Genomic DNA, 21,660 nt, shown 5'->3' on the forward strand with positions numbered 1-21,660 from the left:
CACCAAAGTTTTTCCTCTAATACATGAATTATGTGCGATTCACATCAGAACTTTTGTTGAATACTAGAATTATTTATAAGCCGTGGCAGGACAATTACTCAGCATTGTGACATAATTGGGAGATAAAAATATAGTTTATAACAATTTTCTTTCACTAATATCTCTGTACTCTCATACTACAACAACAAACAAGCCATGCATCAAAATATATAAAAGCTTATGATGAGCATCTATTTGAGTCGGATCATTTCCGAGATCTACTTCTGTAATATCTGAGGCAAAATACAATGGCATTATACAAGGCAGTATATAGGGGGCAATTCAATCATAACATACATGTACTGATGTACATGAGCTTTAATCAATTGATTCAAAAAATGGTTAAGTAGAAAACCCTCAACATAAAATGGTGAGAGAAGTATTACATCAAAAAAGGGCAATTTCACTCTGTTGAAATAATATACATAGACGAGACATGAAGATACTGTACAACCCCGAAAGAGACCTTATCTAGTACTATACCACTACTGAAATGTTCACGGCATTAACAAAGCCTTTTCACTCTCCTAATATAACAAAAATTATGGTTACATTTATCTAGATAACACAATGAGGTAGCCATCCCAATAATACAATACAAGAACGAGAGAGGAAATGTGAAAATTGTAAAAAGGGAAAGTTTATACCAACTTACAGGAAAAAGATTTCGCATTATCCATCTACGGACGTTCCGCCTTGCGAGTTTTCTTCACAAAGGTCAGATTGAGACCCACTGGGAACAATCATTGGAGAGGACCACTGATCTGGGACCATAAGAAAATAAGCAGTCATGGCTTTTCTGAACCGCTTCTTGTACTGCTGAGGTGAGATCACAGTTGGAGTTGTGTTCTTAGATCCACCAAGGATGCCCGAGGTCTTCACCCAAGTTTCAAGGTGCTTATCCCATGTATATTGCCTCATAAAATCAATGATCCCCAGAACTAGCTCGTGCTTTTCTTCATCCACACCAACCAATAATGAGTAGTCCATTACATCAATTGACTGCAGAAATATATAATGACATATTAGAAAAGACACACACACAACACATACATACAAGGAGTGAGAGAAGAAAGCCTTCCTCAAGTATATTAATAAGTTCTATACGAGACTGAGCACACACAAGATTTCAAAGGCAGGTCTTAGTTACAGAATAAACATGTACAACTATTTGGTCAATCTAAGAAAGAAAGCAGTGGTGCCTGTTCTGTAGCTAGGCAGTAGCAGCTGTACAATAGATGGAGACTGAATCCACACATTATTGTACAACAGCCTGGGAGGATCTCTAAGAAAATGAAAGCCAGCCAAATTTTTGTTAACCTGTTCTTATTTGAACCATATAAAAACATACCTATGTGTGGGTTTTACAAGGTTCAAATAAAAACAACCAAGGGAAATCTTATAATTGTGTTTTCTCCCATTATATCATGACAGCCAATTCCAACTTACAGCAAGAAATGAAGTATCATTCCAGACAGCTCTCTCCAACAACCGCTTTGCTTGGTTTCCCACAAAAATTGGAGAGGTTGGCATTGCTTCAATCAGATTCTGATCCAGCAGAACTTTATTGTTCCCACTTGTATCAGGATTATAGCGTGAACGAGAACATCCTTTGAGGTCATAAAGTCGTGTCACATTACGCCTATATAGAAGATTCTCCATTACCAAAACATCCATTTTTGATTCTTTCCCTCCTTTGAGGTGCTTAGAAACCTTCAAGACATTGCCGACAAAGAAAAACCAAATAGCAATTCATCAATAGAGTTGTATCAAAAGAATAAGAAAAAACCTCGGATACATCCAAGAAATAGCATTCTTTGGGTGGACAGCAGCTTTGAGTAAAATTTTAACAGCTGACAATTTTAGGAGATAAAGAATTATTGTGGATTCATTTTGCATGTGTAAGAACAGTGGTGAGACAATGGCTCATCTTGTATTAATTACATTGTGCCATGGAGAGAGAGCCTGATAACTTTTGTTTTTGGATAAATAATGTAGATTCATTCAAAGCACAGGGTCCACAACTAAATTACAAGGCCAATTTGGTATTGATATAACTTGCTTGAGATCTATAGTATCTTGAGAAGAACAATCAAGCAATAAGGCGGAAAGCAATTGATCACTTAATGTTGGCCTCTAAAACTGGTTTTAAGCTTTTTTCATTATGGCAAAAGTGACAAACAATACCTGATAAATGCCGAAGATCTTTGCCAGACAAGTAGGGCTTCTTGTGCCGATTGATTCGCACAAGTACTTAAAATAGGCTGGTGCAAACTTCATGAATGACTCCAGCTCTGTCTTCGTGACCTGTTTGATGATAAATCGATCATCCAAGGTTTTTGCAAAGAAAACATTGCTTTTGCCACCCTGGGCCCCCCACTTCTTACAACGACTAAGAGATCGTACAAAATCTATCTCTGAAGGGCAACAAGTCCTCCTCAAAGCCTCAAATTGCTTCGGATAGTAACAAGTCACTGTATACTTCACCTTCCCAAGAGGGCCATCATCTGTAAAACAAACTCTGGCATGGAAACCCTTGGCACATGAGAGTGGGTCCGCAACCTGGGAGCTCCGGGACCCAGAAACAGATACAGTGCTCTCCTCAGTAGAACCAAGACTTCTGTAGGAATCAAGAATTGCCTCATCAAAAGAGTTCAGTGAGAGTAGATTTGCTGAATCAAAAAGCGGCAACGAAACTGATGTGTCTAAAACATCTTTTGCTCTGTCAGGCTCAGACATCTGGAGATGATAATCAGGCGAGACAAGTGCATAAGCTATAAGACTAGTGGGTTCATCATCATAAACTGGCACAACAGTGTCATTAACACCAGCAGGCAAAAGCAGTCTGCCACCATTTTGTCGAACCAATTCTCTAAATGCTGAAACACAGACAGGATTGTACTCACCAATACCAAGTTGCTGAGAATTCAATGAAGAATTTTTGTTGAATGAACCATAAAAGTTCAAAAAAGGCATCCGCGCCCAGCTACTGGAGCCTTCCACATTATCAGGCTGCTTTGGAGGTAACACAGAGCTAAGAGTAGAAGCTATCTCAACCCCACCTTTGTCAACAGTGCAACTTTCCACATGTGATTTTCCTCCAACAAAATTCACCACAGTTGGATCAGGAAGAGAATTATCATTAAGTGGTATGCTAATCGGGTGACTATCACCAGTCCATGCCGCATCAAGGGTATCAGATAAATTTGCCCTAACAGGATACTCTCCTTCTGAGAGGGCCCTTCGAACTGTTCTTCCACATTCCAGAAGGTTGGAATCATTTCTCATATTATCACTAGAAGAAGGATGAAGATCAGCATCCTTTGTTTGATTCAGATCCAAGTCCATGTCACTTCCTTTATGAACTCCGGTGCCATTATAAATGTGACCAGCCTTTCCTCCCTGATTAAGGTTTATATCCGGCTTTGTTTCCAGAAGAAAGGAGTCACAACTACTATAGCTTTTACCCGCCTTGGTGGTCACATTTATCTGAACAAGCTTCTCCACAGAACCAATGGATTTCTCCTTGAGTTTCGAGATGAAACTGATCAAACCTTCCTGGAGATTATTGTGTATCAGGCGTTGGTCCCAGACATAAGAATGAAAGAGCATCTGCCTCCGCAATTTATTGATCTCAAGAATATCAATTGCAGGTTGACCAACTTTTACCTCCCTATGGATCACTTTTTGTATTGATTCCTAAACAATGTCATAAATTCACTGAGGAATAAGATAACATAAACAATTGAACTTTCTTTTCTATAAAACAAAAAATAAATCATGCTAAGTATATTTTATGCAGCAAGGACAACATGATGAAGATTTAAGCAATAAAAATGATGACACCCATTCCCTTTTCTTTGATGAACAGTTTGAGCTAACCATCATCAATATAGAATGCCCAACATTATCTGGAAGTTCAATCAGTGAGTGAATTCTGCCTGATTTTATGCATAGCCCATGGACTATTTAGTGCCCAGAGAACCGAAATTTTTTCACTCCATAAACAATTTGGAGATGGAAGAACATGAATTGCAGCAAGCTACCTCAAATTCTTGTTTCTCCTTTTGTAGCAATCCTTCCAGTTCTGCAATACGATGCCTAGATTCAGGTGCTTTCACTCCACCATCTTGCAATGCTGCACTTGATACATTTTCTGAAATCTTACGAAGAGCATTCTGAACTTCAGTAAACAGACCTTCAATCCTGTTACTTACCTATTAGACAACATAAATAATATGTAAGCATTAAGAAAATTAACATCACTTGCTGTATTTGAAACAATAATGGTATCATTGCACCTCATTTGCTTCTTTTTGTGTCCACTCCTGATTATCATAGAAAAATTCAAGTTTCGGTGGTGGAAGATAAACAGAATGGACATCAATTGCAGCGTAGCGGAAGCAAGCAACCATTCTCCCAAAACTGTACATGTAAAAGTAAAAAGTAAGAGGGCAATAAATAATATGGTTGTGTTCGTGGAGTTTTTAACCATTCATGTGTTTCACAAGCCACTGTAAGTCTTGCCCACTTAATCAGGTCAATTTTCAGATGAGCACTCATGTAGACCAAGAAGATCCAATTTGTGATAGTGAGCTTTTGTCCAGACTTCATAGATACAAAAATGGGAACAAGGAGAGTTGAGAGTTGAGACAGGGTGGCCCAACCAGGTTGCATTGAAGCAGCCCTAGTCCCAATGAACCACCGTGGTGGACTAACAAATTTAAGAAACCACCCAAACCACCAGTTCGACAAAAAGTGATATCATACCACGAACTTAAGAATGGGAACAAGGTGAGTTGAGAGTTGAGAGTTGAGACAGGGTGGCCCAAACCTGGCTGCTTTCAATCAGTGCTAAACACAAGGAAGCAACCTGAACAAATTGCTTCAAGCAATCACCCTGATAGAGCCAATCATAAATGTCTCAATCGGGGTACCTACCCAATCAAGTCCATAACTAAAAAAACTCTACATGAATCTTTCCTCTCTTTTTTGTTTTTGGTTCGTTGGTGGAGGTGTTAGAGCATGCAATTGTATTTTAGCTGGTAAAATCCAAATATGATGGGTGAGTAGTTTACTCAATAAACCACCCCCCATGTCATGCTCTTTTTTCTTTCTTTCTTTCTTTCTTTTTTTTTTCCCCTTTTTTCTGGACCCCCAATATCCCAGATCAATATGTAGGAGAAACCAAATGCCATATATTGCATTCATTAGGTGTGCAAGGAAATGTCTACAAAAAATGTTTAAGCAGTTTATGTTTTTTCACCAAGTGCTACAAGATGGATGCAGAATAGGGATCCAAAAATTTATAAAGCTAGAAGTTAAATCTGAAAGTCAGAATTGGTTCCTGTGGGGAATGTTTCTCAAGTGGGAAGGTTGGCTCAGATCCTAGGGTAAGGGATTTCCAAACTTCTGGTCAAGTATCATGGGTTACCGTTGGGGGCCTCCTATAAGGCTAAGCATATCTGGGATGGTGCAATTGAGAAGCTGAAATCTTGGTTGGCCAGTTGGAAAAGGATGTACTTGTCTAAGGGTGGCAAAGTTACCCTACTACTTCAGAATACATAATGGTAAGTACTATCAATTAACAAAATAGAAGGATACAAAGGGTATATGCAACTTGTCAGGCGCTGGTCAGTTTGACCTGAGATTCCCCCGCAGGGGTCCACCAGATCAACAACTGAATCATGGAACTGATGGCACATGTAATATATTCTGAAACAACTGCCATGTCAAACCATCAGCACTCATGTCTAGGAAAAATGGTAACATCAACAATAACAACAAAGATGCACACTCTTCCAATCAAAAATCAATTGAATGGTTAAAATGTCTTGTTTCAGACAAAAGTAGCTGACACGATATTCAAGCATATCAATTTATCCGATTTCAGTTCACAACTTCAGTCAGTAGAAGACACTAAAGCATCCATATAAGCCGACATGGGAAATTATCAAATTTACAAATGTTTATACTTTAGAAACTTTGTACCCATGTCCAGTTTGGATAAACAGGTATCACCATTCGAATACTGCAGCCAATGATTTACTTCTTGATGAGTGAGAAATGAGCAAAAGAAAAGGACTCAAAATATGTGTTGTTTAAATTAAATTAATGGTGCAAACTAAACAATAACGTTTCATAGTTACCAACACAACTTGAGAGGATAAAAGCATACCCATAGAACCGGAGACAATCTCTATGGAGGGAATGTCCACAACTAGCAACCCTGCTTGCAGCTGCATGATTTGAGAAGCTCAGCTCCAAAAATTTGCCAAAAGACAATCCCCAGGCAGCATCAGACATTACAATTCTCCGAGTGGCTGGAGGGAAGCCACTGGTTCGGGGACATCTGAGGCACCTGTGCCACATCCAGATTTTTCCTTCTCGTTCCCCTGGTAAGAGAAACTCTGAAAGTTTCTTAACAGATATTGTAAGGCTCCCTTGCTGATGAGTATAACAAAAAACATGTGCTTCTGATGGCATGTCACATGAACGACAACGGTAACTCTGATCAAGAAGAGGAGTTAACCCAGGCTATTGTGGGATTTTCAAGGGAGTTTATTTTTTAAAAAAAAGAACAGAATAATGAAGAAAGTAAAAATACCTGATCAAACAAATGATCTCGTAAAAACCGCCCTAAAGGCTTATCAAAGCTTCCATAATATTTGATTCGAAAGAGATGGGCTCGTTCACAGACAGTTCCTTTCCACACACAACGTGTTGATAAGGAAACCAAAATGCTCTGATGATCTGAAGGAGAGGGAGGAAAATCTTCCTTTGAAGATCCCATCCCTTCATTCTGATTATTACTATCTTCCTTTGAGGATCCCAAATCTGGAGAACCTAGGTGGTTTGCGGCTAATGCATTGCCACCAGTGTGAAAAGTGTGAACACATTGTTGTAATGCTTCTGACATGCCAAAAGAATCATACATCAGATTATCATCTACTATAGCTTCCTTAGTGTTAGCTGTTATGGCCTGAAAAGATTCCTTAGGACCAACTCTATTGTTCTCCACAGAGGCATAATTTAAGGAGAGCTCACTACAGTAGGAAGCTGAGTTATCTTGCCCTGAAGGAGACAGGCAAGGCAAGGAAGAAGTAGATTCTACGGAGCATGAGGTAGGTTCAGCATAAATTGGATAGGAGCAAAGCCCTTCAGACAATCCAGTTGAATTGGCCCCTTCCAATTTGCAAATAGGGTCACTATTGATAGATGAGGCTCTATCTAACATGAGGCCTTCATTGGATTTCTGCACTTCACTGATAGGTTCAGGATCTGGAGGCTTTCCAGTGACAGGAACAGTAAAACCAGGAACAGTGGAAATGGACCTCTCGATTCTTGATGGTTTATCAGGTAATGCAACAGTTATGGGAGACTTCAAAGAGAGTTCTGGAAGTGAAGCACCTTCATCAGCCAGAAAAGATGTCTCCAAGGCCAGATGATGAGCTGCAAAAATGCCATACTGAACTACATGTTTCACCTTCTTCAACTCATCCCCATTGGCACCCTTGAGCAAAATCTAAAACAAAGCAAAGAAATAGATCCACTTAAAATCTTTTGACAAGAATTTCTCAAGCAAATTCCAGCACAAACAAAAAGCAGGTTAAGAAGGGCAATCAAGGCACTCCACAGACTGATTGCAATGTTCTACCAATACATAACATTCCACTCGGAGCACAGACACTTGAAACACCACAGCTCATTCGTCCAAACTAAGAACATATCCTGTTCTTTATGATCTCACTAACCTAACTGCAAATTGTTCCCAAATCTACACTACATTATACTTCTAAGTTCACCAATTTGTTATATTTGATGAAGCTAGAAACAAAGTTAAGTCCTAGCCTCCATGCACATAGCCTCAAAAAAAAATACACCATTAAGCCAATGACACGGAGTTGTAAAACATACTGAAACAGAAGAAGAAAAAGAAATATATATATATCCGTTTGTCTGTGTTAACATGTTTATGCATCTGAGACTTACAGTACAACCCAAAGGCTTTGGACAATCCTCAAAAAACATCAGAGTCTTTGTCAACTTCTTCCCACCTTGGCCAGCACTGCCATGCTCTTCAAGGAATTTCTCCACATGAAACGTGTCACAGTATCCCAGTTTCGGCGTAATGAGGTGATCAATTGAAGGTACTATTTGTGCACCGGTGCAGCGCGCTATCCGCTCCAAAAGCGGCCTCTTAATATTCAGAACAAGTGATATGTCTTTAGCAAGAAGGTATTCTTGAGCATATCGAGAAACTGACTTCTCAACCAAAAGAACATTAGGGTGATGAGCATCAATCTTTGCAACTGCCATCTTCAAATGGTCCATTTCCTGAAAAGGAGTATAAAGATCAATGAAAACAAGTAACATCCCAATTTACTTTATGAATGGAAAAAAATGAGTAATTATAGGAGAAACTTGTGGGCTTGGTCCCTCATTAGAAACACACAGAGTCAAGGCTAAGAAACCCAGACATATTTAATACCTGCTGCAACAAAGTATCAAAACTCGACAAGAGGTTGGAAACACGTTGATACTCCAAAGCTCCTCCAAGGATTAGTAGACGTGGTTTATCTATTTTTGATGTCATTCGCCGATGAGCGATGTTCTTCTTACAAACAATTCCTTTAAGCACCATACTAGAAAGAAAGAAAAAAAATAGAAGTCCAATCAGTACAATTAACATTGGTAGATAGCAACAAGACAAATTTATTGAAGCATTCTCCCAACTATAGTTGGATATTGGTAAGACGTTTCCAGCTCAATATTAAAAATATGTAAGGCATGTATTTTTCTTTTTTTTTTTAATAAGAATTCAATATCATTAAAAACGCTAAGGGGTGAAATCCTAGTAACATGAAGTATATAAGAGAAACCCCCTAACATGGAGAAAATGAGGAACAAAAATCCGAAAACTTAGAAACATTAGACATGAGCAAGCTATTGAATTTTGCTATTCTCGTGTAGAGAGATTGGAACATCTTTTCAGCTCTAACATCATAGTCTCTTGATATTCAAGACTCCTTGCATTTTGCTCTCTCAAAATGCACCAATGTTAAACACAAAGGAGCCAACCTCCACACTTTTAGAGCATTACGGTTTCCGTTTGTCCTCTCTAACTCACCAACATCTCTCTCACCCTTCTAGGCATAACCCAAACAATACCAAACAAATGGAACAACAAACTCCATAATTCTCTTGTAATCTCACAATGAAGAAAGAGGTGATCAATAGATTTCACACTTTTCATGCATATACAATACAACACCAATCCACCACAATAACGCTCCTCTTTCTTAAGCTATCCAAAGTCAAGATTTTTCCTAAAGTCATTGTCCATGCAAAGAATGCCACTCTTGAATGAGCCTGAACTTAACAAATACTCTTCCAAGGAAAAAAGGAACTTAAGAGAATGGATAATACATGATAGTAAAACTTCACTTCAAAATTGTCCGTTTTGGAAATGATCCAACAAATTCTAGCCTCACCTCCCTGCCTTACTCTTTGAGAATACAACTCAAAGAAAGAAGAGACCACTTCCACCTCCCAATCATGCACTGGTCTTGTAAGAATATATTCCAATGAATATTTCCAATTCATAACTGCATATGATCCACCACCATGCATCCTTACAAGGTGCAATACTAACTAATTCCATATAAGAAAACTTCAAGGGCTATTTTCCACACCATAAATCATGTCAAAACCTTACCTTTGAACCATCTCCCACCTCATACCTAACAAATTTAGAAAAAACGTCCCACCTGCTCCTTACATTTCCACACTCCTAGGCCAAAAAGCCCCGCAACCTCCTTAGAACACCAACCTTCCCTCAAACTATCATACTTAGTATCCACCACCAATCTCCACAAAGCCTCCCTCTCCATAGCATACTACCACAAGCACTTACCCAAAATAACTCAGTTAAACTTAATCAAATTTTTTTACCCCCAATCATCCTGATTTTATCATAGTACAAATTTTCGACCACTTCGCTAAATGGAACTTAAACTCATTGCCAAGTCCACCCCATAGAAAATCCCTCTGAAGTTTTTCAAGTCTATTAGCCACACTTACCGGAATAGGGAAGAGAGATAAATAATATGTTGGTAAATTAAAAGGAGTGTTTTTTTTTTAAAGATAAAACCTCTTCCAACCCTCCAAATGATGTTCCATTTTCTCAATAATGTCTTCTACTATATAGAAGACGTCAATCTACCAAGAACATGAAAAATAATTTGTAGGGTTATCATTTTTTTTAGGTAAGTAAAGACAGGACTATCATTGCGACATGCTCAAGATTAATTTATGATTTTGGACATGGTTTCCCAAAAGAAGCAAGCCAAAAGGATTTAAAGTAAGTTTCATTGATAGAGGTAGAATTATAAACATCCTTGATCTATTTATTACCTCTCACTGCAACGCCCACAAGCTATGCATTTAACCTTTACATATCCACCAGGATCCATTCCTCCTCCCTTGCTTGTATCAGGCTTAAGAAGTGTGGCAGCTTCCCAGGACAAAGATGTAATTATATCCAACCAACTCTCTGTGTCATGTTCATCACCCACAGGTAGGTTTTCAACCTGCAAAAGTTGAGATATCAAAGCTCTAAAATGACCTTCCACCACATTTTTCATGGCTTTCCTGTGCTCCTCACTTGACTTTTCCCTACTACGATACTCCCCACTATCAAAGCTGCTTGAAGAGCGTAGATATCCCCAATCTCCTGTCGCACCCTCATCGTCATCATCATCAAATAGAACAGCCTCCTTCTCATCCTCCTCATCCTCTGGCTCTGGAGGGAGCCAGAGTAGCCCATTGTTCTCAAAATCCACAGGTTCAGCATCCAGACCCTCAGTGTCACATGGAGCTTCACAGCTATCACAGTTATCATGTTCATCTGCTTCTTTCCCAAGTTCCCTAATCCCCTCCAAATCCTTTGTGTCAAAGTTCTCAGGTAACAGTGAAGAACTCACACTGTTCAAGTCGATGTTATCTTCATTAGGAGGCACATTATGAGGTCCATAGACATGGTCAATTTCATCAATGTTAACTGTGCTATAATATTCATAGCCCTGAGAGAAGTGTCTTGATTCTGAATCTGACCGATAAACACTATAGTCATCATCCTCATCATCGCTCCTGGTGGGGATGGGTATGCAAGAAATAACATAATGGATTAAGAATGGAACAGCATCAAGGAAGCATCAGAACATGACATTCAATAATCATGCTTAAAAGTAACGGAAGCATAATCATAAGTGCAACATTAGAAGAAGCTGATGAGAACTCTTCAATTGCACTATTAATATCAACCAATTGCAAGGCAATAGATACCTGTTCATGCAAAAACCAAATCGGTTAGGAGATGAAGCTACTACAGCAGAGCTAGGATTTCTGCTCTTCCCGGATATTATATTGTTCTGCTCAACCATAACTGGATCCACATGGACAGACTGACTAGGGCTAACAGCAGAAGTATATGGCACTCGCTGATAAGGGCCAGTAGAGTAAGGAGTAGAACCAACAGTGCTGCAGCTACTATGACAGGTGCAACTGGACTTGGTACTGGCCAAGCTTGTTGCAGATGGCGAGGGACTGAGACCAGGGGTGGGTGCATTGGTGCCATTATCAGGTGGTTCTATCCCCTCCTCCCACTGCTTGAAGCAATAGTTACACACCCTGATCCTTTCCCAATCTTCACTACCAATCCTTGGGTCATTGGATGGGGCAGGAAGCGAGTTGGCTGTGCACTTGGCACAGAAAACTCGGCCACAGAGTCGACAATGATGCCTGCGGTTAAAAATGGTGAACTGGGAGTCACAGTCGTAGCATACCCTACAGCTATGATCGGGCATCCAGAAGTCCCTGGACACATTGGGTGAGTGGGTCCTGCGAGGGATCCAGGACTTGAAGATGTCAACTAGCTCCGACAGTTTGTTGTCAGGGGTGCCCATCCCATGGACAGGGATCCCACCCAATCTCATTCATTGTGAATTGCTCATTGGCCAGTCCCACGATCAGATCACAGCCCAAGGTCCTGATGAAGAAGAATCAAATCCCAAACAAATTTGAAGAAAGTGAAAAACCCAAGAAACAAAAGAGAAAGACACAACCTCTTTCAAAGTTCCATTGCATGTTCGTCTACAACTATGGTAGTAGTAGTAGTAGTAGCAGTCATTAATGATTCCACAACCACAAAGTCTTAGAACCCACTCAAAAGTTCCATTGCATTTGTCGTATTGGAGTAGTTTCTCATAAATAAATCCACAACCACGAACACACACACACACGTATATCCATATCTACATCTATAGAGGAAAGGAAAAGATATGCCGTTACACAGTGATGGGTCAAGCTTTCTTTCATCTGAATGTATAGAACAAGTTATAGTACATAATTGAAACACAAGTAAAAATAAATAAGAATTACCAGGCGGTTGTCGCCCGGAAGCCCTAAATTCCGATATCTGAGCCTTGACAGTCCCAGAATTCCAGGGCAAAGAAGCTTTCAGGGCTCAATCCCGAGTCCGGAAGGGATACCAAGCCCCAGACCCTAATCTAGTCGATCAATTTGGAATTTCGCACCCCCGGAATACGAACAGCGCGAAACCGTTAATCAGAAGAAAATGAATTTCTTTAAATGAGTTGTCTTTTTTTTTTTTTTTTTTTTGCAAGTGAGTTGTCTATCTGATTTAGTTACAGACAGACAGACAAAACTATTTGGTGTTGATATTAATAGTAATACAAACAGAAAAAGCATTTCAATCCCCGATTTGTGTTGTGCCCCCTTATCACATATTACGTCCGACTCTGATTACTGTCTCATCTCATCTTTTTATTAAGACAAACAACTAAGACCCCCAAAAAAAAAAAAAATTGTGACGTGTAAATATAGAAGAAATGGCTTGTTAAGCCAAAACCCAAAAGTCACATCACTGCAAACCAAGTTGTTAAAGCAATGCTGGTTTCAGGAAAAAAAAAATAGTTGTTTTTATAGCAATGCTGATAGACAGAGGTTTAAAGCTACCGGATTAATACATTAAGAAGTAGTTGAAGCTGGCCGGAGTCTTTGTACTTTCAGAAGGGTGAGAGGATCTTTTATATATATATATTAGTTTCAGATTCTTGCTTTATTTAAGCGTTGGCAATACCAAAACGAGTTCAGATGGCTGAGATTCCATGAATCTCTCGTTTTATCGGTTTCACTGCCAGCCGGTAAAGACTAAAGAGGTGAAGAAAAAACGGCCAATCTTAAATCACTTAAATGGACATTCCGCTTTGTACATCATTTGATTTGTGGTATCATTTCAGGTTTATAATTACGGCCATCCCAATCGTTTATGCTTGGTTTGCTTGGATTGCTTGGAGGGAAACAGGCTTGCTATGAGTTTGTTCAAATATCAAATAAGATTATATGAAGCTTCGCCAAGTTAAACAAAAGGCAAAATAAATGACTCACTGTTATTGTTGTTAAGTTCTTCAAAAGATCAAAGTGGGCTCAAAATGTTTATTGTTTCATCATTAATAAAACAGAATTGCGCGTCACTCCTCATGTGCCCGAACCTTCTGAACACGAGCCCTGTTTATTGAGAGTGCCATTGGCAGCAGGTCCTTTCTTCTTAGCATCTTGTTCATCTGCCTCATCCTCACTGTACTCACTCTCATAATCATCATATTCCTCTTCGTCATTCTCCTCTTCCTCTTTTCAACCCCATTCTCCTTAACGGGTCCCTCTTCTGCGACAAGGCCACCTCGGGTGCCAGCCCTAGTCCGTCTCAAAACTTTTACTTTCAAGTTTGTCTTTCTGTCGCAGCCTGTCCAAGCGTCACACAAGCAGTAACAAGTCAAATTGTAATTTCCTTCTGCTGGAGCCTGGAACTCGCCCATCACCAGTCTAGACCCACCCTTCACCTTCTCAACTGCCTCTTTCACTGCCACACTGGTCTCCGTTACATTTGCTCCTGATCCCTCCATAGTCTCCTCAATTGACTTTGAAGCAGCAGTTATAGCTGCAGCTTCATCCATAAAACTAACCTTTTGAGAAAACCACACATTATTTGAAACAGGATCTGCAAGCATAAACCAGTAGTTCTCTTCCCTATGAAATGGGTAATATTGGGTCATGGGGGAGGGCACCTATCAGGCCATTACCACGTTTGAGTGTTACCCAAGCATGGATCGTGACAATGTCACCCTCTTGTATACCCTGTTCACCTTCAGTCTCGCATGTAACTTCAATTGTTATAGAAGGCATCGTTTCCAGCACCATCTCAACATCTTGTACACAGTCAGGAGAGAACCCGGCTACCTGAGCAAGCAGTTCAGCACGTTCTTGCAAGCTCATGCCCTGAAGGTCCTGAAACGTTCTCACCTTCTGCAAATGAAGAATAAAAATGTTTTAAAAATATCAAAAAGAATGTAACAAGGGGAAATCTTGGGAGGGGGATCACAGGATGTATTCAACACCCGGACAGAATTCAATCAACACTGATTTTTGGTCATTAACAGGCTTGTGTTAAAGCAAAAGTCATTCCAAAATTTCATCAGATATGTGTTACTCAACAATTAATTTTCCTTGTTCTTTTTGCTCTTAATTAGGCCTTTTGTATACTTCCTGTATATTTAAAGGCACCTTACGCTTTTAATGATATGTGTTGATTATTGATCAAAAAAAATTTTTTGAATACTTATTAGATAGGTTTAGAAAACCTATATGATTTTAATACATGATAAAAAGAAAATACACAAAACATAGAAGAAACCACAAGTGAAATATGCAACCGGACAAAGTTTTCCTCCAAACTAGGATGAAGGAATTTCCTTCAACCTAATCTATAAAAATGATATGTGTCCATTTTTTTAATAACATGTGAGATGTAGATGAGTTTTTAATAAAATTTATTCTAACTTTATCCCTGCTATTAAAAAAACATGTGTTTTTTACATGTTTAAGGAACACATGTCACTTTTATAGACTAGGTTGAAGGAAATTCCTAAAACCTAGTTTAAAGGAAAACTCTATCCTATGCAACTGGAACAAAAATGCGGGTACAGCTTTTTATCCATTGTTCAGAAATTTTGATTTTAATCAAGTAGAAAATAAGATAAGTATAATAGCTAAAGTCATTGGGAAATCGGGCACTGCAGGTTCTCAAATTATAGCACATTTCCAGATAAAAAGGGCAGCCATCAAAAACAAATGCTGTGGCTCTGCCGTCAAAGCTAGGCAAGAGGCAGATTAACAATGGATTCCTGCATGACGCAAACCAGAGAGAAAGATTTTATCTACTTACTGTACGAGCTATCTTTTTGACAATGGCCTCACTGAAATGCAGCAGCTGCAGAAAGGTTGCAATGCCTTCAGAAGATCCTCCAGTTCCCTTCATCGCACTGAGAGGAACAGCATGCATCACAGGTAACGCAACAAAAGAATCCTACTGTGAGTAGGAACTAGGAAAAGAACAAAGGAACACAAAATAGATTAACCCTGAACATGGAAATGTTAACAGGAAGCAGCCATCTAAATAAATGACTTACTAACAAAACAAAAGTTCTTTGCAACACAAAATGACAGATATATTCCTATGAAATTGAGCTGAAAGTTGTTGAGAAACTAAATGTCAGGTATGTAGAACCACTAAAACAAAAAATGCAAATACCCAAACCGCAATGAGCTTTGCCAAGCAATAAACAGATAAAAATAAATTGGAACTTGCTTCAAATTTCTGAAGGAAAAATTGTCAAGCACACTAAAAAAGACACAGGGAGGACTACAAACAAGAGAAAAATCACAGCATATTCATGCCTGAGACAAACTAACAGAATGAGAAGCTGCTCGGCCTGCTAGCCCACCAGCAAATCTTCAAAAGGTTTGCAACTAGGAACTCAGAAAGTATTATATACTGGAATTCAAATGCAACACGAAAGTTATTGGGAATATACCAAGAAAAATAATGTGAGAATTGGAGTAGAAGAAAATAAAGCATGTTGCGAATGATTTGCATTATTCAGGATATTAGTATACAATCTATTAGCTACTGTCTTCTACATAATATAAACAAGCTAAGAAAGTCGTATATAGTCCCTGCCTAGCCAAGAACTCCAGAAAAACTCCGTAATTTTTTTTGATAAGTAATAATGCATTAGAAGAGCGCAGATGGGCACAACTCAAGTACACAAGAAATATACAAGAGAGCAACTAAGAGGAGGAGAAATAAGAAGAGAACATAAAAAGAAAATAAGGGAAATTCATCTCTAAGGAAGCAAGCCAGCCTGTCGTCCAAGTGAAGAGAGTGTACAAAAAGAAATGAACAAGGTCTACAAAAAGAAATGAACAAGGTCCTCAAGACTAATTACAGAAAAAACTCCGTAATTAGTCATAAAGATAAGAATAAAGTCATTAAAGCGCATGTTACTGTAATAAGTCTTTTTTTTTATATAAAAGATGTCCTCAAAGCACATCTCACTTGAATGACACATTGAGAAAGCTCGACTACCCCTATTGCAGGCCTCAGCCATCCATGCCCCTGAGTGTTGCGTGGTATAACTGCCATCTGCACAGATAATAAGAGATTGGTAATAGTAGAAAAATACAACCTCCCCTTCCTAACCCCCCCAACCCACCCCCCCCCCCCCCAAACGGCAAAATACACAATCATATAGAGTAACTGCCTCTTCACGAATGCTAGCAATGGAATTTGAGTAAGTGACTGAGTGCCAAAGATAGAAGCAAGTAGAACATCAATTATTCCACAAAGCTAGTAAACTGAAACCTGCTTACGAAGAATCCTATGCCAAACCTGTACAACAGATGTGCTGTCTTTCATGAAAACCTGCATCTTTTGATTCAATCACTCTAGTTTTCTGTTTCAGATCCATTTATTCACATCCACTAACGGGCCTGTGATATGTGAATCACCTTTTGAAGTTCACATTCTTCACATACCTCTATAATACTTGTTCATCCATTCACCCAGGAGATCCCACACTTTGTTTACTTATCTAACAATCTGTACGTAGCTATTTCAGAAAGTCCTGCTTGAGAGCTAAATCAATTATAAAACTCAACATAAAGTTTGCGGGGAACCGCTAACTTCGTACATCCTTCTATGATACTTCCATCACTCTACAATAAGTTTTCCAGAACCTACCCCTCAAACCCCGCCCGCCCTACCCCCCCCCCCCCCCCCCCCCCAACAGAGACAAAGGGGGAAAAATTGGAATTCTATTTTCTGTTATAGAGAGTATATCTCAGAAAACATGCTAATAGATTCCTTTCATTACACCAAATATAAACTCGGACTGCAAATGAAAGAGTTATGGGGGAAAAAAAAAAAAAAAGTGCCACCCATATTCTGTTCTAGGTAGTTCTACTAAACTGTTGAGAGATAATGTACAAGAATACATCCTACAAAAGACACCTCAGAATGCATCTAAGAATCGAAACCTGCATAATTTCCCTCAGAAACTCCATTATTCATACATGTATAGCTCAACAGAAGTTATGTGTTCACCTTCTTTAAAATATTTGTGAGTGTTTTATGTTTTGAGTTATTTGTCAAAAAACTGTTGCCGATTGAGCCATTTGACTTCCTTAACAATTATGACAACCAATTCTAACAAAGCAGCATTCCAAAAGATTTAATTGTTTAAGAGACAACAACACATGCTTACAGGCTGAGACCTCACAGTGGTAAACACAATTAGCAATGATTACGGAAGTCTTCTTGAAGAATGTAAAAGAGGACCTAATCACCTTCATTAATTCTTCAAGAAGGCAAGGTGCAAGTTCTAGCACCCGTCTGAAATCACCTTGCAATGATGAAGGCAATGCTGCTGATTCACGAGTTAATTGAGCCTGAATCAACAATTCTGTCTGAACAGAACAGAAAGCAGTAACAAGCCTATAAAAATTTACCAAAAATCCATAGAAATGCAAACAAATTGCTAAGAGCATCTCCGGCAACTTAGCTAAAAGAGAGATATTAGCTACATTTAGCTATTTTTACTCTTTTTTTTAGCTCCAACAGAATAACTTCACATTAGCTATTTTACCTTAACTACTACAGTGAATAGCACTGTTATTCATCTAGTGTGCTAGAAGAAAAACCACCACCACCACCACCACCGACCAGGCCAAACACCACCCAGGACCGCCGCTGCCTAGGCCAAACACTGTCGTAGGTTCCGCTGCTGCTCCTCCACCGGTAAGTTCAACCTCTCTCTCTCTCTCTCTCTCTCTCTCTCACACACACACTGGGAGATGTGAGAATCGTCTCTTTCTTTGTCTATCACTAAGAATGGGGAAAAAGGGATTTTCTCAATCTTCGTGTGTGAACACGATGGTGGTAGCTGGGGTTCAGCTTGGGTGGTGGCGGTGGGGTTGGGGTTTTTCAGAGGTGGTGGTTGGTTTTCTCAAAGCTACTGGAGAGAGAGAGAGAGAGAGAGAGAGAGGAGGAGGAGGAGGAGGAGGAGGAGGAAGCAATACTTGAGTCAGTTCTCATAGATGCTAGAATATCATCAATTGATGAGCGAGTGGGGCATGGCCTTGAACAGCCTGGCATCACCACTGCCATGGAGTATTTGTGATGTGTTCCAAGCTGTTGCTTGGATGGGTATATATATATATATATATATATACATCTTCCTGACTGATACAAAGGTCTGAAAATGAAACATATAAACTGAAGAACTGAAACACCTTCAACATGGATCTGGATTTTTATCAGGATGGTATTGAATAGATAGTCTTCTATATGCTTTCCTTATTTCTGAATCTGACGCTCCGGGTTCCAATCCAAGAATACTAAATGGCTCAAAAACTTGAATCTGGTCACAAATTCCAAAAAGAAAAAGGAATGTCAGCGAAATGCAACATATAGCATTCAAAGCAAATTGTTATGAGTTCCTATAAGAAGTCCTGATTCACTAGAAAGTAGCAGCATGGAATTGAATAAATCATAACAGGATACAATTGTCACATGGCCACTAACAATTGCTCAAATTTTGATTAAACTATTTACCTCGCGGCTCATATTTTTTATGTAATAGACCAGGACAATCACGACGACCCAAAGCAATATCAGAGTCAAGTTGCTATAAGTCAAGAAATGCGAAATCTGCATGATTCCAGAATAGACTCCATGGTTAGATCAAATAACGACACTTGGTATGTAATATGAAATTGAAGATACATCAAAGGGATAATGAAGGAACTCACCTGCTTAAATATCGATTTGTGGTACTTCCCTGAACGAGTGCAATCAGAGCAGTGGCAGTGTATGCTCTTTGTTTTCTTTGAGGCGGCTTGGCATAACTTCAGAATTGTATAAGGTATCAGTGGCAGGGGCATTATTGTCAAAATGAAAATCGGGAACAAAGCACTATTCTCCTCTGAGGCAGCCACTGAGAACTTCTACCTACAATGACTCGTATACTTGTTATGTCTGCAAAAATGACTCTTGTTATAACCAGAAAGTCATTGATAGTGGAGTTTTAAACAATAATTTCAACTAATGGATCTTTTCTACTTCTTTGGCAACGCTAAACGGTAAAACTTGCTGACACAAAAGGTTGAATTGGTTACAAATTATATTGAAATTTAAAAGTTCATCTTGCAGTTTAAATAAAATCAGATTTATGTTCGAAATTCAATAATTTACATCTCTTTTTCTTTTCTTTTCTTTTCTTTCTTTCTTTCTTTTCTTTTTTTTTTCCTAAACTCAGTTCAGCTCGAATACATGATATTCAAGGTTTTCCATTGCAACACCGCCATGTCTTCAGTATGCACCGAAACCAAACAGCAGAGGAAAACCACAACAAATTGACATCAAAAGAACTAGATCAAAAAATAGAGAGTTAACAATAAAATTGACTTCCAACTTCAACAAAATAATAATAATAATAATAATAAATACATATTAACGTACATCGGAGACCTAATTATAGCTCAGCCTATAAGCAATTCCTAAATTACGCATATCCAGAAGCAAACTCCTTAAGTCCAACAAGCGATACGAGCATATATGCGTGCGCACGCACACATGCAAACAATAATTCTGACCTGTTTAATAGGTAATGAAAACCTTTCAGAATGGAAACCTTCAAGCTGATCGTTAAGCTCTCAATGGCATTGGATTTGAATCCTGTGCACAAAAGAACATTTCAAATCCGTGCAACATTCAACTTTGAAAATCGGAAAACAGAGAGAGAGATTGAAAACCCCCAAAAAAATAGCTATAGAAGCAGTAGAACAATGATCAAAACGGGGCTTTGGTTCTTGAAATCACTCCAGTTGGGCCTTCTAGATCTGGGCTGAATGTGCTCCAACTCCAATTTTACAACCATGAATGTGGGCCAAACCGGGAGATTTGCCAGAGGATGAAGACATTCCAATTTTTTTTAGTTCAATTCACCGCGGAATTTTTATAATCTAAACTCTAAATAACTGTTTTTAGTTATAAAGTTTATATTTTATAAATTTAATATATAATATAATTAAAAATTAATATCCTAATAAGAGGATAACTGTTAAGTCCATTTCCAAGTTCATGATCATCTCTTAAATCCAAGCTTTCGAAGATGCATAAATCGATAGTAAACAAACATATAAAATGGTACTTGATGATGCAGTTGATCGCATAATCAATTTCATACTCAGCCTCCAAATATGCTTTTGAAATGTAATAACTATTTTGCTATTTGGATGGCTTTTTATTAAAGAATAACTCGGCACAAATCAATATATTTGTTCCCTCCAATGAGTGTTTGACAAATCAGCGAGGAACACCTTAAGCAAAATAAACAAAAACACTATATTTTTATATTTATACTCCTCCTATGGGTTAAAAGTTAAAAACCTAAAACAAACATATTTCCCACTTTTCCTATTCATCTATCCAAACCTGCCACCAGCCGTCACCAGCCACGACGTTGGTCAGCCTAGACAACGTACACCAGCCAGCCCAGACAATGCCGGACAGCCACGACGCTGCCCATGATGCTCCTCCACACCAGTTATCTCTCTCTCTCACCAAGAGCCAAGCATATTGCAAAAACAAAAATTTCACTGCCTTTTGTGTTATCTTTCTAAAGTCACCATTTCTGGTTGCCTTATATTTGCTTTTTGCTGATTCACTGATTGGCAATGGACTTGAGCATCTTACCAACCTTGGTGCTCCTTTCAATGTTCGTGCTTTCAGCTTTCTTGTTGTTGCATTCATGGGCTTCACCAAAAATAAATGAGGGCTGGCTTGACTGGAGCCATGGCTGATAGCGGTAGATGGCAAGTTTGGGTAGATGAATAAGAAAAGTGGGAAATAGGTTTTTTTAGGTTTTTTATTTTTAAGAATATGAATTTAAAAATTTAATGTTTTTATTTATTTTGCTTAAGGTATTCCACGCTGATATAGCAAGCCCTCATTGGAGGGCACAAAGGTATTGATTTATGCCAAAACCTTATAGAAGTTATTACCTTTTTATTATTGGATTAATACATATACTACTCCTATATATATCACATTGTTAGCTATAAAATCTTAGACATGAATTAGAAAAAAAAAAAAAAGAAGTTATAATATAATTGTTTATAGATGAATACTAGGCTTACAAA

General features: G+C 38.7%; 1 protein-coding gene and 1 pseudogene across 4 annotated transcripts; both read right to left on the reverse strand.

The window, feature by feature from the left end:
* Window positions 1–320: 320 nt before the first annotated feature.
* FAB1A (1-phosphatidylinositol-3-phosphate 5-kinase FAB1A) lies at window positions 321–12,705 on the reverse strand. 3 transcript variants are annotated; one of them, XM_059577460.2, is made up of 13 exons: window positions 12,481–12,705; window positions 12,165–12,359; window positions 11,386–12,088; window positions 10,456–11,190; window positions 8,531–8,684; window positions 8,032–8,376; window positions 6,647–7,564; window positions 6,218–6,549; window positions 4,341–4,464; window positions 4,086–4,256; window positions 2,227–3,738; window positions 1,489–1,752; window positions 321–1,041 (listed from the first exon to the last, which is right to left on the reverse strand). In XM_059577460.2, exons 3-13 carry the CDS (start codon window positions 12,033–12,035, stop codon window positions 712–714), a joined length of 5,535 nt encoding a protein of 1,844 aa, XP_059433443.2. In that variant the 5' UTR covers window positions 12,036–12,088; window positions 12,165–12,359; window positions 12,481–12,705; the 3' UTR covers window positions 321–711. The 3 variants fall into 3 exon arrangements, with proteins under 3 accessions (XP_059433443.2, XP_059433444.2, XP_059433442.2); XM_059577461.2 differs by lacking the exon at window positions 12,165–12,359; XM_059577459.2 differs by having other exon boundaries at window positions 11,386–12,359.
* Window positions 12,706–13,480: 775 nt separating this feature from the next.
* Window positions 13,481–20,430, reverse strand: LOC132165235 (dnaJ protein ERDJ2A-like; annotated as a pseudogene). Its single transcript, XR_015909464.1, has 5 exons — window positions 19,270–20,430; window positions 19,073–19,168; window positions 17,806–18,878; window positions 15,344–16,603; window positions 13,481–14,424 (listed from the first exon to the last, which is right to left on the reverse strand). The product of XR_015909464.1 is annotated as a dnaJ protein ERDJ2A-like (transcript).
* Window positions 20,431–21,660: the final 1,230 nt, after the last annotated feature.

Source organism: Corylus avellana, chromosome 11, assembly GCF_965113065.1.
Source record: "Corylus avellana chromosome 11, dhCorAvel1.hap1.2, whole genome shotgun sequence".
NCBI lineage: Eukaryota > Viridiplantae > Streptophyta > Magnoliopsida > Fagales > Betulaceae > Corylus > Corylus avellana.